Consider the following 19144-nt stretch of genomic DNA (forward strand, 5'->3'; position numbering starts at 1 on the left):
AAAGTCCTAAGCAAGATAAAGGATGAAAGAAGTTAATCATGACTTCTTAAGATGTAAACGAGGGAAATAATAATTTGTGCTTCCTTGATGTTTTATTTTTCTGTGATTTTTACAAGTATTATTAATTTTCTTAGAACAACCTTTTTTTTATTTACCAATATTTAATTTGTATTTAATAATGCCATAAAAAAACATTTCTTCTAACCTTTTCTTACATCGGTTATTCATTCTTTTATTTACATATTGAGAGTATAATGAAATGAGAGATCACCTTGTCCAAACCCTTCTCATTGAAAATTAAAATAAGAAATTAAAAGAATATAAAACATAACAAAAAAAAATGCAAATATCAATGATCAAATTTTTTCTGTGATTGTTCATCAGATTTTTTTTTTTCTGAAAGTGATCAAAATATCTCTAATAGAAATTGGTTGTCGATGGAAAAAAAAAAAAAAAGCAGTGTCTCAAACATTTAATTTTGTCTTAAGAATGTAGAGAGAAATTTTGTAATTTAGAAAGAAGCTACTTTCCCCTTAGTTATACATATATATAATTTGCAAATTTCACCATAAACATGCACCTGAAGAAAGCACACATATTGATACTGTAGATTGACGACAAAGACGATGTGACAAGTAAGGACGATTTGTCGGTGCAAATTTGGGTGCCATGCGAGGGAGGCATTTGACGAAAGAGACCGCTCTTCTACATGATACGACCAACTTACAAATCATACATCAATGCTGATAGGAACCTTTTTGTTCCTATCGAATTGGTCGAATCTGAAAAATCGAGAATCAAAACCTCACACCGATTCGGTTTTTTAATTTGATAAATCTGATATTTGTTTTCGACTTTTTATTTATAACTAAAGATATTAGAATTTATGTTAAGAATATTTGGATATAATTTATATTTCTTATGTGTATGGATGGAAAGAGAATAAAATCTTCTTATATATGTTGTTTTCTAATGCATTCAACGTGTTTGCTTCATTCTCTTTCACTATATAATAAAAGATTTAAAATATTATTTATATATTTAATTTTTTTTTAACGTACTATATAATTATATTTTTTATTTATTAAAATGTTAAACCCTATGATATGATGAGTTTAGCCCCATCAATTCGACTACCTGAATTGATGAGCGGTTCAGTTCTAATAACTATAGTTATACCTCATATCAAGACCATTAAATATTCTCCATTTATATAGGGACACATGATAACTTTAGTTGTGTTTGGAGAGGATTAAATTATTCTTTTTATTTTAGAAAAAATAATATTAGGTTTAAACGATAGAGTCCCTATAAAATTATATATATATATATATATATATATATATATATATATATATATATATATGAAGATTAATAGTTTTCTTGAGATCATGAATACCAAAATAACAAACTTTTACTTGAGAGCATTATAGATACAAATAGCTGTAAATTTTCTGGTTATATTAGCATGAGTCTGCTACCAATAATATCTCTTAGTCCAATCTTATTAAAGTGGTCAACGTGGATGCAATATGGGTCAAAGATCAAATGCCCATCAAATATTAAGGATGATCCATTTGCAACCTAATATGGCGGATCCAATTAAATGGCTGATCTTTAATTACGGTTGGACCCAACCGATTCCATCAAGATGTTGCATGAAGTGGATCGTTGATTACGATCCGGCAATCTCTCTTTCTTATGAACGCGACAAATGTTTGACCTATTTAATGGTCAACGCTCCATCAACTTAAATTGTTATGGGCTATCGTCGGTCCTATTGTGATCTCAAAAAAAGCGGATAAATCGCAATATACCGAGTTATTTATTATTTTAGACTATTTATTTATCAGTGGTAGAGTCGAAGGGGCCCACTGAGGACGCAGTGCTGCAGCCAACGACGAGGCAGGTCGGTTGCGAGGTACGTCGCGAATTCGTGGGTTCAGCATCACTCTTGTGTTCTCCTTGTCTCCTTGAGGCGCTCTCTCTCTCTCTCTCTCTCTCTCTCTCTCTCTCTCCTGCATGTTCACCGCGGCGTTCTCTATATAATTGCATATAAGTCTTCCATCCCGAACAATCCCTCCACAGCAAATTCTCTTCGCCAAGCAGTCTCCCATTCCCACTCTCCTCGGCGGACCATAATGCCGCAGCAGCTGCTCTCCAGGAAGGCCGCGTGCAACACCCATGGACAGGACTCCTCCTACTTCCTGGGATGGCAGGAGTACGAGAAGAACCCTTACGATCCCAAGACGAACCCCACCGGCATCATTCAGATGGGTCTCGCAGAGAACCAGGTCTGATAATGGTCATGAATCCCATTTCCGCATGCTCGGCATGCTCTCTGATAGCCACCGAGTCTTGATCTTCATGTCACGTTTCATGCAGCTCTCCTTCGACCTGATCGAGTCGTGGCTCGAAAGCCACCCCGACGCGACGGGGCTCAGGCGAGACGGCGTCCTCGTGTTCCGCGAGCTGGGCCTTTTCCAGGATTATCATGGCCTGCCTGAGTTCAAGAAGGTAAGCATCGGATACCGTCTCTATTCTCAAATGTGCGGGAATGAGCGAGCTTCCCTGTGTTGATCGATCTTCTTCTACGTAAACATTTGCAGGCACTGGCAGATTTCATGGGAGAGTCGAGACGAAACACAGTGAAATTCGATCCCCACAAGCTCGTCCTCACGGCAGGCGCCACTTCTGCTAACGAGACTCTCATATTTTGCCTCGCCGAACCCGGCGAAGCATTCCTTCTCCCTACGCCGTACTACCCGGGGTATGGAACTAGGGACCTGCCACAATTTCCATTCTCATACCTACACTGTACATTAGTCTCACACAACTACGTGCATAACAGCTTCGACAGGGATCTCAAATGGCGAACTGGTGCAGAAATCGTTCCTGTACGTTGTTCAAGCTCCAATGGCTTCCGGATCACTAAGGCGGCACTCGAGAAAGCCCATCGACGGGCACGAAAGCTTCGCTTGAGAGTAAAAGGAGTTCTGATGACCAACCCTTCCAATCCATTGGGCACGACGATGACACGGGTCGAGCTCGACACCCTGATCGACTTCGTCGTCGCCAAAGACATCCATCTCATCAGCGACGAGGTCTACTCGGGCACCAACTTCGACTCTCCAGGGTTCATCAGCGTCATGGAGGCCATCCAGGGCCGGAAAAATGTGGCACATCGCGTTCACCTCGTCTACAGTCTCTCCAAGGATCTCGGCCTCCCTGGGTTCCGAGTCGGTGCAATCTACTCTAATAATGAGACGGTGGTGGCTGCGGCCACTAAGATGTCGAGCTTTGGGCTCGTCTCTTCCCAGACTCAGTACCTCCTCTCCGCACTGCTCTCAGACAAGGAGTTCAGAAGAAGCTACATCGTGGAGAACCAGAGGAGGATCAAAGAGCGGCATGACCTGCTCGTTCGTGGACTCGAGAGAACCGGCATCAGTTGCCTGAATAGCAATGCGGGTTTGTTCTGCTGGGTGGACATGAGACACCTGCTGAAGTCCAACACCTTTGAAGGAGAGATGGAGCTGTGGAAGACGATGGTGTACCAGGTGGGGCTAAACATTTCCCCGGGTTCCTCATGCCACTGCGACGAGCCGGGGTGGTTCCGCGTCTGCTTCGCCAACATGTCGGCGGAGACGCTCGAGCTGGCGATCCAACGGCTCGACGATTTCGTGGTTTCCTGTCATGGCCACAAGGTGATCTGCAACTCAGGATGCAGGATGCAATCATGCATGCCCAAATGGATCCTTACTCTGCCATCCTCAGATCGCATGTTGGAGAGATGATGCCAGTGACGTAAAAGACCGTGTGATGGTACCTACCATGTTTCTATGTCTGTTTCGTTTCATCAAGAGGTTGTGCGTTGCCCTCTGTCTCTTTCTTCTTCCTTGAGCACGATTTTAAAGTGCTCCAAGGAATCATGTGTAGAAGTTTGTTTTTAATGACTTTACGTGGTTGAATCAGATCTTTTCCTTTGTATTCAACTTTGAATTAGTATGCCTGCATTAAATATCATGACATGCTTCTACTATGAGACCTGAAACTATTCAATGACACTGTTGACGTTAATATAAATGAAGGGCTTTTGCAAAACAGTCAATTAAATCATTTCCATGGCAATGTTATTATACAATCCCACATTATCAAAGAAAAGATTTGTAACATATACACTCCCATAAGAAGAATTCATGACCTGAGAAGGTGGGGGGGCCATTTCCAGTTTTGGTGCATGCTTCTTCCACTTGTGTAGCTAAGGGATTTGTCATATCCACTTTTGGCAGCTGGGTTTACTCTTCTTTTATCTGCTTTGTATGTCTTCATCTTCCTCCATCTAAGATTCGTGACAGATAATTCAATGCTTCTTTACTGCTCACAAGTATATCGGAGTTTGATGATCCTATCTAAGCTTCCCTACAATGCAGAAATGATTTCTTCGTTTCAACTGTTGTGAGTTACATTTGACATGCAGATGACGCATTCATGGAGCTCGGAAACTTTGTTCGGCTTGGCCTCAGAAAAGGGTTCTGACATCATCCACAACAGGAAACGTAAGGAAGCAGACATGTGGATGTTGTCCTGTGTGCACACAGGTCATGGCGCAAACCTGTCTTGGAACAATCCAAGCATACAGGTCAGTGGACCAGCTTGTCCAACGACGACGCTGATTTCTTGACTGCTCCCTAACTGGCGATTTCCGAAGACAACGCAACCAATCTGTTTGTAGAAATGCGTCAGTGCTGGGAATCCAGGATGCCCCAGTCATTCAAATGCCACTGGAGCTGCTCTTTCCTGCTGCATTCTGATGACTCGAGTCCAGAAGACTTCACTGCTGCTGCCACAGTGACATTGCCGTGTGGGACCGTCTCCATGTGAAGCACTCTCAGCACTGTCATGGAGCGCCAGACAAAGGCGGGGCGGGCCGGCGAACTAGTCCTCCCGGGACTCTCGGTTCCGCCGCTGGCGGCGACAACAACAACAACGACCGTCCGTCATGCCGACCATATGGACCACAGCGCTGCATATGGTGTGCAGCATTTAGCATTGATGGTGGGAGATGGATTGCAACAGAGGATGTAGCATGGCAGGCAATGGAAGTTTGATGGTTAATCGGAACAATTTATCTTGCAGGAGGCCTGAGGGGTTCAACGTGCAGGCCATGCTTGCTGGCAGTTGCACGGTAAGAAGAGTAGAGTGTGAGCCATGGGAGGGTGCATCGCCCGCTGATTTTATTAGTCTATCTCTGCGACGAGAAATACGATTATGTAAGTACAAAAATCATCGTTGTGGGAAAAACTTTAATACGTCTGCAGGCATATGATAAAACAAAACAGACTAGATTAAAAAGTAAATCGATAATACAAATAAATCATTTAGGTATTATAAATAATTATTAAACAATATATTTTCACGAGTGAAAAGTGTTAACAAACATAGGTAAAATATTTGAATTCACAAACATATCTCTAATATCAATTATAAGCATAAAAACTATTGTTATGTTAATATGATATCAAAATTTTTAATATCAAAATATGAAATCAAATAACAATAAATCAAATTTATGATGTGTATCTTTCAATGTCATTCAGAAAACTTTTATTTGATCTGCGAATACATCATCGTCAGATTCAAAAGCTATAGTAATATCGATCTATAAAGAGAACTAGACTTGTATTCTCTTCTTTTTCTATGAGTAATGAATTAGGAACAAAAGAGAGATTAGAGAATATTTATAATCTTATTTTATGTTACTAAAGGGACATGAAAGAATATTTATAATCTCTTCTATCAAGATCATCGAATCCTACCATAATTAAACTTTCATCCTATTTGTGGATGATCATAATCAAAATCCAATCATATCTATAATATATCTTACTTAATTAGATAGAATCATATAATCTAATAGATTAGTCCAATCAAGATAATATATATCCATCGAAATATAATTTTAAATATTGACTCGAAAGAAAAACTTTTGGTTTAACCCTCTACGAGTGGATTCAAGGAGAGAAACGAGAAAAGTAACGAGATAATGATAAATTATAATTTATGATAATCAACAAAAGTTCTGAATCATGGAGTGTGTCTCTATTCTTCTCTTCTATCATCCCTATCTCTATGATTTTTCAATACCCACCACCTTTATGGGAAATTTCTCAATAATAATTATGATTTTTTTATGTTATTAGTAAAATTTTGTGACAGCACCTATAGATGAATTTGCCATGCGAATTACAATCACAGTAATTCTAAAAGCTTAAGTCGATGGAGCATATAAGACATGTTCTATTGATTTAAATTTTTAATAACCGAGTCAATAAAGAAATAAGTTATGGGTTCTTTTGCTGTGGATGAAACCCTCAAGTTTGTATCAGTTTGCTTCAAGCTATTTGATTTCTAGAGGGGTTCTGCAGGAGAAATAATTATTATTTCTTCAAAATTTTGGTGCAGAGGAACTACAACAGACTTAGGCCTTTTGATGTTGGCACACACAATCCATTAGTTCAAAGCCCAACTACTTGATTTCCAAATGATGTATTGGCTTGCTCTCTCCATGCCTTTCTCATGTGTTGTTGCTCTGACTCTGATGACAAGCTGCATCACTTGATATTGCAGCTATTTATGTACTTTAAATCTAATTTTCTTGTTCCTCTTGGGAGTTGGTTTTGGTAGATCAAGTTCGGCAGCCTCGTTATATGTCTTTGGACTTGCAAACTCTCATGCTTTTCTCCTCGTAAGGCCCATCCTAAGCATACAACTTCCGTCGGCTCTCATAATATCAATGTCAACCAAAACTTACAATATAGTACAGTAGCACATTCTTGCTAATTATATATTATATTTTATAATTAGATATCATTATTATTTTTTATATTTTTAAAAATCATATTGAGAGTCTTATATTTATGAAAATTAAGCATTTAATCACGTTTCACTTCGTACCGTTGATTCTACTAACGAAAATATTGCATATGCTTAGTGGTAAACCAAAGTGAGGTAAACTCATTGGTGATAAACTCTATGATATTTTTATCAACAAAATCGATAGAATAAAAAGAAATAAAATTAAATATCTCATTTTTATAAGTATAAAGATCCTAATATATTTTTTGAATATGTAAGGATTGAAATACTAAAGATAATTAATTATAAAAAAATAATCTATAATTAGCCCGATTGACATGACATTGTTATGATATGGATTCAACCTTCCAAAAGACTGAAAGGGGAAGACCTGTGTCTTCCCCTCGTGACGTAATCAATGGCTGCGTCTTAGTTCTAACTATGTGCTAAAGATCCACACAGTTAGGCAAATTGGATATGAGCTTCTCAAAAAAATCATGTTTACCACTACATAATTTCTAAGGTCAATCAAATTTGATGATGCAGTGATAACTATAGTCTAAGGCCAACTAAATTTGATGGTAACGATGAAGGAGAAGAATAATATATTTTAGAGTCTCTCGGCACGACTTGAACGTAAGCGATTAGCATCATATCACATCCTTTAAAGTCAGACACAAATGATTTGGTTAGAATGGTAAGATCAATCATTGGCCATCATATCACCACTATCTTGTTTACAATACCTTTCACATTCAAATCATTTACAATATTCTCTTCCGATATCAATCCTACTTTCCACCCAAGAATTCATCGCTGGTGGGCTTTTAAACCAAATGTTGCCCTCTTTACGGTAATATGCTTTTGTCACTTTTTTTACTTGATGTTCCTTTTGAGCTAAACATACAACACACATTTAGATAGTGAGCTTGGCTGTTGTTTTCTTAGAGATAGGGAAATTCCATCACCTCCGACTCATCCTACCACCCGAGCTGAGCAGGCGACTTAAGTAAAAGTATGGGAAGCTCTACCAAACCCATGAACCCTACCTGTCCTAACTTTCCGATCGAAGAAAAGGTCATGCCCTCGCATTAATAGCCGACGACGTTCACCTTTCCCACACCCTCCTTTTTCGGATGACTAAAGAAGGAACCACTCTTTTCTTGACTCAAAGTGGTAAGAAGTCGAGCAGGGAATGACATCCCAATGGTTCTATGCTGATGTTGACCTCGGGATGACACATCGGTAAGTTGGTAAGTCGCCTCCATAAATGGCACGTAACGAATAGGGTAGGGGGGGCCCTCACCAATTCTCATCTTGTCGCCAGGTTCCCAAGTATAAAAACTAAATCTCAAGCCAAACATAGGTAAGTAGAAAAATACTACACTCTCTTTAATACAACTAACTCACTCCTTCCCTAACCTTCTAACTTAAACATCGAAAAGGTCACGTTCGGACCTCCCTCAATGCCAACCAATCGTGCAAGATTCACGGCTCGGCTAAGGAGTTGCGAGATGACTTCCCCACAAACAAGGTGGTCCGTCTTCCCAAATCAATTCGCTCCCTCCATACATCGGGAAGCTCTCCACATTAGCTTTCTATGTTGGATCCTCATGCCAACTCCTCATCTCTCCACAACGGCTCTTTATGCTCACGTCTCATGCTAGTTTTCTATAACAGTTCTCCTCGTCGACTCTTCAGGAAGGACATGCACTTTCTATGCAGTATCAACCCGAGCTAAATCATCGGTCAACATGCTATGTAATAACACTTAATTTGATCATAAGCATAGTCAAGATGTTTTCGTTGAGATTACTATCATTAGTTTCTAATTGGATCATATATGAGATAGATAAGTTTATCAATCTTATTTTTTAAAAGTATATGATTATTTCTATTTTTTTAATTTTTTCTCACTTATCTTTCCACCTTTTATTTAAATCCTTTAATTATTTTATTTTGTAGCTATAGAGATATTAATGTAACTTTTTAAAGTATATAAATTGATATGCTAAAGACAACTAACTATAGCAGATAATTTATAATTAGCCCTAGGGATATTGAGTTTATAGTGAAAAACATGTTACACAAAATGGTCCATTAAAAAATGTTGAGTTTTTGTCGATGGAGATAAGAAATGATCATGATATTTTGTGATACTAAAAGATGTATTGTTGATTGATGTGTTATTCAAATAAATATGGTTGAAGATGTATTGATTGTGGGATTATACCTTAATCTTCTTTTAACTTATAAAAGAATATGACAAATGGATAACATGACGACGAAATATTATGTTTTACTAAAACGTCTCATTAACCTTAGATATTATGGTGTAGCCTAGATTGCTTCGTTCCAAGGCTAAACCATGTTGTCTTAGGAATTAGGCTAAATCGCTCTTCTTTCAAATTACTCACTTAAGCATCAGACATGTCTTTGTCAAGTATGTCACTACGATTAAGTTTTTAGCTAAGCCCACTTATCTCCCAACAAAGGTTAACTTGTATGATAAATTCAGACTCAGACTCAAACAAAGGTTAACTTGGAATCTTAACGTATGGAATAATCATATCTTACTTTAACATTAACAACAACAACAACAACAACAACAAAAAGCATTAGTTCACCGGATATAACTTGTAGGCACAACTAACCAATGTATTCCAATCACTTGTAGCAATTGGCAAACATCTAAGCGGTAATCAATGCTGTCAATATAATTCGAAAGTTGCTGGTATCTTATTCTGCAGACTCAACTCACATCATTCTATTCTTGTCCACAAGACTCGAATACCTTTTAAAAATGTGAGAAAGTCAATTCAAAATAATTTTTTTTCTTTTTTTGTTTTTATATTATCGTATTCTTATAGCTGAAAATTTTGAGAATTCAAGTCAAAGTCAAAATAGAACTAGTCCATGACCACCACCATATATGGTAATAAGATATCAATTATATTATGGATTAGCTCTTATATATGTACTCTGCCATCAATTCAAGTCAAAATGAAGTTAAGCCTATTTTTCTAAAAAAAAAATTATACGATAATATTTTTTTATGGCACATCAGATATACCACTCACCTTGAAATTTTAAGGATTCAAATCAAAATGAAACTATGTCAAGATTATTATCTTTGGTTGCTATGTTTTGGGTTAAGACTAATCATAAATCATCAACCTAATACTCTAATGCTAAAAAATTAATTTAAATTATATTGAAATTAAAATTTAAGACCACTAAGTCGATTTTTCACTCATATATCTTTTAATGTCTCTTCCTGATTCAAAGAATAGTATTCGTGACGCAACCGAAGCACTTATCGACACTCTTTGGGCATTCACTTTCCAGTAGAAAGACAAGAAACAAAGTGGGGGCACTCATCGTAGTTTGCAGACTACACGTCTGCAAGAGAAAAAGTGGGCGAGAACAGACACAGAAACTTCATGTGCTTGTTGTGCTCTCCAATCCAAACTCCTCTTATCCTCCCATCCTTTTTCTTGGGATCACCTCATACGAGCTCCATGATTGCGCCTACCACTTCATACGATAGCAAAAAATCATTGGCGGGACCGTGCTGACATGTCACGACACGTCGCGCTTTCGGCGCCAGCTACTTGGTTTGAGGGACGGGATGACGTCCGAAAAGCTTCCACTGGTTTTTGTCATAATCCGATGTGATTAGGTTTAGTTTCTGAGCACTTCCTCATTGTTTGTGGCTCTAATCATGCGTTTGGCCATCGATTTGTCCGGTGGCATCGAAGTTGCATTATCTATCTTGGTATGTTTCGGTGACTGACTTAAGAATATACATCTATCTATCTGGTAATTAATTGACTCAAATATGCATCTTCCCAATGTTTTAGTGGTAGGGGAGATTGATAGGAAGCTTATCAGTTCGATCACTACTTGGCTGAGGAATCCATTGTGAATCAACAATTGATCATAGTTCCATGACAGATGTTTCAGCTACAGTTAGCACTACAAGAAAATGACGGAGCGTAATTAGCAAGACCCTTTTAATGCTCATGGATTTAAGAGATCAAAATGATTCAAGAAATACAAAAAGTTTCTACCCATTTACGGCTAGTAAAATATTTTTGTTTTCGATCGTTCTTGACTTTAGGAATATTTTCTTCTCTCTCTTATGCATGCAAGAAAGATAGGGAGGTCGGGGTGGGTGCATAACTCCTTTGCTATATATATTTAGAGGAAATTAAGCTTGGGATGTTAATTCTATCGGTCCTTCCCTGCTCTCCACCGCCACAAGCCAAAGAAAGACCAGACAAAGGGAGGGAGCACAGCTACATGAGCCCCATATCTCTACCACAGTGTGAGGTTGCAGCTTGCAATTACTCCTTGCAGCGAGGCAACAGCTCATGTGTGGCCTTTACGGAGGGCTACACAACAACTAATACTTGGGGGTTTTAATCATGGCATCATTGGTCGACGACTTTGTGATATCACTTCAATGATAAAGAGTACAGAATTCATCCCACCAAACATAATTCATATATATATATATATATATATATATATGGGTTTGATCATTTTTTTTCCTTTAATTGTAAGGATAAATCAAATAAGTCAAGTCTAATGAATATTTTGATAGTATCTCTTTTTTATACTCACGCATGGATAAGTAAACTATCATTTGACCTACAACAATTTTGGCACTCATCATTTTAAATTGTTGTGTCATATATCAAACTTATAATATATGTCCTTCGATTCTTTTAATTTTTAATGATATGAAACTTTTTTTCCAATCCTTTTTCCCATCCTTCTTTTACATATGAATATTTTTATTAATAATATGAAATAAAAATAAGGTCACACCCGGACAAGTGTGACGTGTCTAAAATTTCTATAGCTAGGAGTTGAATTGTCACATTTGTCCACAATTATTCTTTTTTCAGATAGACTCCCATGCCAAACGTTTTTCCTAATAATCCATACTCGGTTCTATTTCCATTCCATTTTTCCTCTTTCTTTTCTTTCCTTTTGCTGACACCCATCGTCACCATCTCTCTCTCTCTCTCTCTCTCTCTCAAGCAATATAAACAAGAACCAGTAGCGGAAGAGGCAGAGATCTGAGCGGAGCTAGACATGGACATAAACAACTCACAAGACATCCGTGAGACTGCCCTCTCCCTCGGGCTGGGCGTCGGTTCGGCGACCACAACATCGGCCGAACATCTCCGGCCACGAGAGCGGTGCTCGCCTCTCACGAACTTGGGCTCCGACCAGCCGTCCCTCGCCTTAAGCCTCTCCACCGATGCCTACGCTGAAACTGCCAAAGCAAAAGAGGAGTCTCGGCCGGCGCCGGCGTCGTCTTCTCGTAGCGCGGTTTCGTCCTTCTCCTCTCCGCATGCGACGATCGTTTTGAGGGAGAAGGATGTCGGAAGCGACGAAGCGGAGGAGGACGAGGAGGACAACGGATGTGTCAGGAAGAAACTTAGGCTCACGAAGGAGCAGTCCGCCATGTTGGAGAACAGGTTCAAGGAGCACACCTCCCTTAATCCTGTAAGTGTTCGACGTAATTACATGGACTGTTCGTGCTTTCCTCTGTGAGCTTCCATCTCTTATCTTTGTCCTGATCAGAAACAAAAACAAGCCTTGGCCAAGCAGCTAAATCTCCGGCCGCGGCAAGTGGAAGTATGGTTCCAGAACAGGAGAGCAAGGTGTGAACGCAGCGATCGTAGCTCCTTGCACAGATCTATTGCTCTCTCATTGTATCCATCTCCTCTATCCATGTTTTGGTTATAGGACGAAGCTCAAGCAGACAGAGGTAGATTGCGAGATCCTCAGGAGGTGCTACGAGAAGCTGACCGCGGAGAACCAGAGGCTACGGAAGGAGTTGCAGGAGATGAAGTCTCTCAGATTCTCAGCGCCGTCGCCGCTGTACATGCAGATCCCGGCGGCCACCCTCGCGCTGTGCCCGTCCTGCCAGAGGATTAATGGCTCCGAAACTGGCAGTGATGCAGCACCGAAGCCTGGTCTCTTCCTTAATCCCATCACACATCCAGCTCCATGTTAACGTACTTCAGAAACCCACAACCTCTCTTTTTTTCCTGGGGATTGTGAGTTACCTTTCAGCTGCTCTGGGTTGAATTATGTCATCTAAATGCTTGTTTAATCTATACGACTCTGTGAGTGTGTGTGTGATCTGTTAGTGATTCCAATTCTCATGATCATTTTTAATAGATTTATCATATTGAAATCTGAGAAATCATGTTATAGAAATAGCAACCGGATCTAATTATGGTTCTTTAGAGAGAGAGAGAAATCTTTAGAAGAAAAGAAGCTCATACATTAGTGATGAGTTAAAGTGAAAGCTTAGACTGAAACACGAATGCTTGCGTTGGACATACTGAGACTATCATCTCTCTTTATCCCTCCATGCTTTCCCTCTTTCGTGTCTGGTTTGGGAATGAACTGTTGATTGGAAGAACTCTTGGTGGAGAGGTTTGTGTAGCACATGCGATGTATGGAGCGCAGCACAAAAGAAACATGATGTATACTGGTGTTGAGGTATGTGAAGTATATATATATATATATATATATATATATATATACATCTTGATTTGCGATTAGGGTTGGCTCGTGTCATCCTTCCAAGAAGGAAGGGAGAGGGAGAGGTTTGTGGGTCAAATAAAGAAGCTTTTCTTTATCTTCGCACCATGCATGAGTGGTGGGAATCTGGAGCCCACCGATGGGTCACACGTCCATGTGGCGACATGGCCCTTCTCCCTGCACAGTGGGTCCCACAAGTTGAGGTCCATACGAAGTTGTTCTCCTCCCCCTCGAATCAGCCTCCTGTCTCTTCGGGAGGGCCCCACGAACCAATTGGCTCCTCCCTATGCACATGTTCGGCTAGTTCCCACTACTATATGCTAATTCTTTGATGTGGCCCCACCTGGTGGATCACACCTCCATCTGAGGATTTCCACAAAGCTTTATCTTTGATAAATACGTTTTTGAATTTTATGAAGATTCTTATTCTTCGATGTGGGCCCACCTGGATCACAACCTTTGCTCTTGTATGTTCATAATGTTGGACCATAATATCTAGGTTTCTTTGTATAATGACTGATATTTGTGATGGTGGAACGACACAGTTAGATCAATAAATATTAAATGTAAAATTCTACTACATATTTTTCATCCTTATTTCTTGACAAACCTAATATATATATATATAATAAAAAAAAGAATTATGTTGTCTCAACAATATCCTCTTTTTCTTCTCCTCGTCGCATTACACAAGAAGAAGACCCACAATCAGGTTGATACCATCCGATAACGGATGGTCTGCGTATCGATCTGTTAGTGGGCCAGTACATATCGATCAGGATGATATTATTCAAAATAAAAATATTTAATATATATATATATATAATAATTTTAATCTAAATCATCATATTTTGTTAAGTGGTGAAGGCAGATTTTGATCACATACTGATCTGAAGCTAGTTATAAAATAGATCTTCAAAGCTATGCAAGAAAGAAGGAATGCAATGACACTTTTCCTCTTCGGGGTTGTTACATGTCTAAAGTTCGAAATAACAAATTTCTGTCCCCAATATTAATCTTTCACATATACACCTACCATTAATGGTCATGCAAAACACTCGGGCTAACCTTTATCAATCATGATTAGCAGTTGTTAGTTCGGATTTATATTATTAACGTCATTACTGTCCCAAGAAAATTTCTGTACCATATATTACTATCAATTAGAGTTTCAATATTGTAACTTTAATGGTCAATCGACCGAGTTTACCTATGAAGACATACAAGTAATTTGGGAGGGATATACATGGAATTTTGGCTTCGCCATATGATCGGTGGCCACTTACCATATATTTCAGTGGGCTTCAGAAATCTCCAGATCACATACACTGTGCTCTGAGTGCATGATGACAAAGGAGATTACTTGGATCCTACAAGGGTGAAGGGAGAGACTTTATGTCAGATTCACTAGGAAAGGCTGTAATCATGATCTTAATTATTTTGATTGGGACAGCATGATCTTGAAGTGGTCCAAAGTCTAGCAATCATCATAGCTAAGTTCTGATGGATCAGGCAATGATTGATGTGCCAAGCTCTAAATTGCCACACAAGAGAAAATATGTATGACATAAAGAATATCTATCTATATATATATATATATATATATATATATATATAATAATAATAATAATAATAATAATAATAATAAAACAAAATAAGTTCAGGATAATGTTAAAGTTATAGGTTATTGAGTAAAAATAATTAATTATTTGGGTTTTTGAAAACACTATAATATATAGTCAAGAAAACCATGTGTTGTTTTCAGAAGACAAAACATCATTTGGGTATGACCAGACTTGGTGCTTAAGGGTTACACATTAAGTATGTCATCTCTAACGTTGATTAAACAACCGTTATAGCTTCTTGAAATATGTTGGATTGTTTTCATATGCCCTTTATAGCTCGGATTTTGTTTTTTTTGGTATGCACTTTATAGCTTTCTCACGCTTATTGTTAGGTTTTTATGTTAAAGTGAAAGACATGTTTTTTCATATAAAAGACACAAAAGACATGTTTAGGACTATAAGCAAAACCAAGCTAAGACTAACGATTCAAAAGAAACATGCTTGTTATCTTTATTATTGTGTTGTAAGTAATTATGATTTGAACCTGTCCTTAATGTGATTCGATTTGACCCCGACCCAAATCGATTAAGAACCGATCTCCAATTAAGTCAACGATTCAGCTAGTTCCAAAGACGATTGAAATTGAAACTGATATTTTGATTCAATTTCAAGCTAACGAAAAAGAAGAAGAAGACAAATATGAATTATATGGTGCAATGATTATTAACACATTAAATTTAGAGTCAAAGGACATAAATTCAAAATTTGATAATCCGTTTTAATTTTTTAATCAATCGGAATCAACATCCTTTTTTTTATTTTTCTAATCAATCCGAATCAATGAATCCAAACTATTGATTTTGAAACCAGAACCATGGTTAGGCCTACATGCATCTCACTAATTGATGAACACACATCATCTTCACTCAGAGATTGGCCATAAGGTTCAGACCTATCTTCATGTTTTTTTTGTTGTTGTTGCAATTTATAGGTAAATTGTCCTAAAATATAACAAACTAATATTCAAATACTTATCTTCCACCTACAAATGATGCACAGGTCTTTACAACACCTACTCGTAAAACGTCAGTAAATTTGTAATATTACACGTCTGAAAAACCTATAAAAAAAAAAAAGATGCTGATTGAACGAAGAGTAAAACATTATCATCCCCTTAAAAGGACACAAATGAACTGAACAAGCAGAAAAAACAGTTTAAGAAATTTATTAGTTCAAAAGAAGTACCAGTAAGTTTTTGACAATGCACAACACAAAAACTGTGTGTTTGGGTAGTAAAACTGAATCAATTATTTTTTAAAAAAACATTTTTGGTGAAACAAATTAAATTTTTATTAACTAAAAGAAAAGCATCAGTTTTCATCCAAACCAATAGACATTATTTGATCAGCAAGCACAAACAAAATCCATTAACAGAGTCAATATTTTATGCAGAGTATTTGCTTTTAAGAATCATTGAAATAAGGTATATGATAGAAGATAAGATTTTCCTAACTATATGAGGAAATTTCTCTATTCTGTTGAGGAAAATCCTTTATTCTAGGGAACATGTTAACGTATTGAAGCATTTCAACTATTCAATAAAGCTTCATTCAATATTTGTTCTTATATTCTATTATTTCTATCATGGTATCAGAGCCACTTGCCTAGAGTTTCATTCAATATTTGTTCTTATCTTCTATTATTTCTATCATGGTATCAGAGCCACTTGCCTAGAGTAAGGCTTAGAGCAAGCTCTCTTCTCACTGCCAATCTTCTCCATTGTCACTCTACGCCAATGTTTGTTCCCTTCCGCTACGGCATCTCTAGTGCTGCGCTCATCAGCACGGCCCTACCTTTCTTCCTCGTTGTAGCTATTTTCCTTCCTCTTCTGCTATAGCTTCCTCCTCTGTTGCAGTTTCCTCCTTTGCTGTAGTAGCATCACTGCAACATTGCTGTAGATTTCTTCTCTACCGTTGCAGCCGTCGTAATCGCAACCACGACCAACGTCGTTGAGAAAAGCGAAGCTTTGCTCTTGCCTTCGGCCAACGACCAACGTCGCTGAGAAAAGTGAAGCTTCACCCTTCGGCCAGCGACCAACGCCGTTGCATTCCTAAGAGGCTCCGTGGTCAATCCTCATCTTCCTCACCACGGTAGTCTTCGCTGATCTGCCAACATTCGGCAGACTTAAGGAGAATGAAGGGAACGCCTGTGCCATCACAGTAACAACAATCACAGCAGTAGTAGTAGCGATCTACACTTATCTTACTCATGAAGCCTCTCGCTTGTAAACAATTCTTTGCATCGATCCAAGATTAGTATCCTTGTCAGGAGTACCATCTTGCGGGGGCATGATAGAAGATAAGATTTTCCTAACTATATGAGGAAATTTCTCTATTCTGTTGAGGAAAATCCTCTATTCTATTAGGGAAATCCTTCCTCCTAATTTGTATAAATAGGAGAGGGAACATGTTAATGTATTGAACCATTTCAACTATTCAATAAAGCTTCATTCAATATTTGTTCTTATCTTCTATTATTTCTATCAGTATCAACAAGTGTGAAAATTTACAAATTATAAACGTATGATTAAAACAAGAAGAAATTTACCCTTGTCAACAATGAATGATCTTGATATAATCTTGAAAGCAGTACTTTTCCATGATGTATGTGCCATAATGTCCTTTAAATCTGTATTCACCTTGGGCATCAATGTCATCATCAGCATGAGATAACCATTCTTTGTACAGAGCAAGATACCTTTGCCAGCTTCATTCATGTTACCCATAGCATCAATCAAATGAGAATGATCCCTGCAAATAAACAGTTCTCATATACGCCTAAATTTTGATCTCAGCTATACAAACTTTTACATATTATTTTCCAGTCATCCACCACTCGGACCTATAAACCATTGTCAAAGCATAAAAATTTATGCAATCCTCAGACGAGATGCATCCACTAGAACGAGTAGCATGAAGAGAAGAAGAGAAGGACCTATGAATCTTTAAGGGAAACTATAATAAGAAATTTAAATGCTTTTAGTTAAAATAAAGATATTACCTTGTACAAAGCTCAACAACAAAAAACAAACTTGTTCTGTGCATCACAAATAAATTCTCCAATTGAATGACTTTTGATATGACCTAATTCCGGTAAATCAAGAATATGCTGAGTTTACATTTCAAGGGCGGACTCAGGATTGCAACCATCTTCTATGTTATAATCATTAACAAACAGACCTGCAGGAGAATCCAGCTGATGGGTTTCTTGAAACATGAAACTAACAAATTCCTTAATCTCAATATTTGATCTACAGATACAAGTCCTAAAACGAAAGTTGTTGCTAGTCTGTGTATTCTTCAGAGCTGCACCAACAAGACTTTCATTCTCAAATCCTAAAAATGTATGCATGATGTGGGAAAATAATCCACGCTAATACGATAACATGTGATGAACACCATCCTCTTCAACCATTAGCTATCACAACATCAACCTAGTACACAGTACCTGATGCAGACTGGCACAACTCAAGTCAGCACCATTCAGGTTGGCACAACTCAAATCGACAAACAGCAGCACAGTTCAGACTGGGAGCACGTTGGCAAGGCTGAGCTAACCAAACCCAGTTCACAGCTTGTAGATTCCGTCACCTGAGTGAGAGAGACCACCAATAGTGGCATTACTGTCCCACTCCAGCCATGGAACCACTCCACTAACACGTCATCACTAAATCAAAATGGCACAATCTACATCAGAACTTCTTTGTAAATGTATGGATTTGATGAACCTTTGCCAACGATGTTGCTATTTTCCTAATTGATACTGGGGAGGGAAAAAAAAACGCAGAATGGATTTCGGACGAACACCAATATAAGTTGTTCAGATAGAAAATGTCACAGAAGGCAAGTAACGAACTCTTGAAGAAACTTCGGTAAAACGAAAAATAGCTCACCACCAAGTTTAAAATCAAAAGGGATACAGAAATATCACCACCCTAGTGACAATAAACAATGATATAGAACTGAAAGCAAAAAGACTCACCACTCAAGGACACATCCAAGAGATACATAGTTCAAAGAGCACTCCAAGAGAGCTTCTGCCAATATCCTCAGTTTTCTAAAAGTCATTTCTAAGCCCTAAACCCCAAAATA

At 38.1% G+C, this 19144-nt stretch overlaps 2 protein-coding genes across 2 annotated transcripts; both read left to right on the forward strand.

Annotated features, from left to right (window-relative positions):
• Window positions 1-2141: 2141 nt before the first annotated feature.
• Window positions 2142-12378, forward strand: LOC103980533 (1-aminocyclopropane-1-carboxylate synthase 8-like). Its single transcript, XM_065155156.1, has 5 exons — window positions 2142-2294; window positions 2386-2517; window positions 2610-2770; window positions 2852-3704; window positions 12155-12378. The coding sequence occupies exons 1-5, from the start codon at window positions 2142-2144 to the stop codon at window positions 12239-12241; spliced, it is 1386 nt and encodes a 461-aa protein (XP_065011228.1). The 3' UTR covers window positions 12242-12378.
• Window positions 12337-12892, forward strand: LOC103980359 (homeobox-leucine zipper protein HOX19). Its single transcript, XM_009396743.3, has 3 exons — window positions 12337-12378; window positions 12457-12536; window positions 12622-12892. Exons 1-3 carry the CDS (start codon window positions 12337-12339, stop codon window positions 12890-12892), a joined length of 393 nt encoding a protein of 130 aa, XP_009395018.2.
• Window positions 12893-19144: the final 6252 nt, after the last annotated feature.

Source organism: Musa acuminata, chromosome BXJ1-4 (genome assembly GCF_036884655.1).
Source record: "Musa acuminata AAA Group cultivar baxijiao chromosome BXJ1-4, Cavendish_Baxijiao_AAA, whole genome shotgun sequence".
NCBI lineage: Eukaryota > Viridiplantae > Streptophyta > Magnoliopsida > Zingiberales > Musaceae > Musa > Musa acuminata.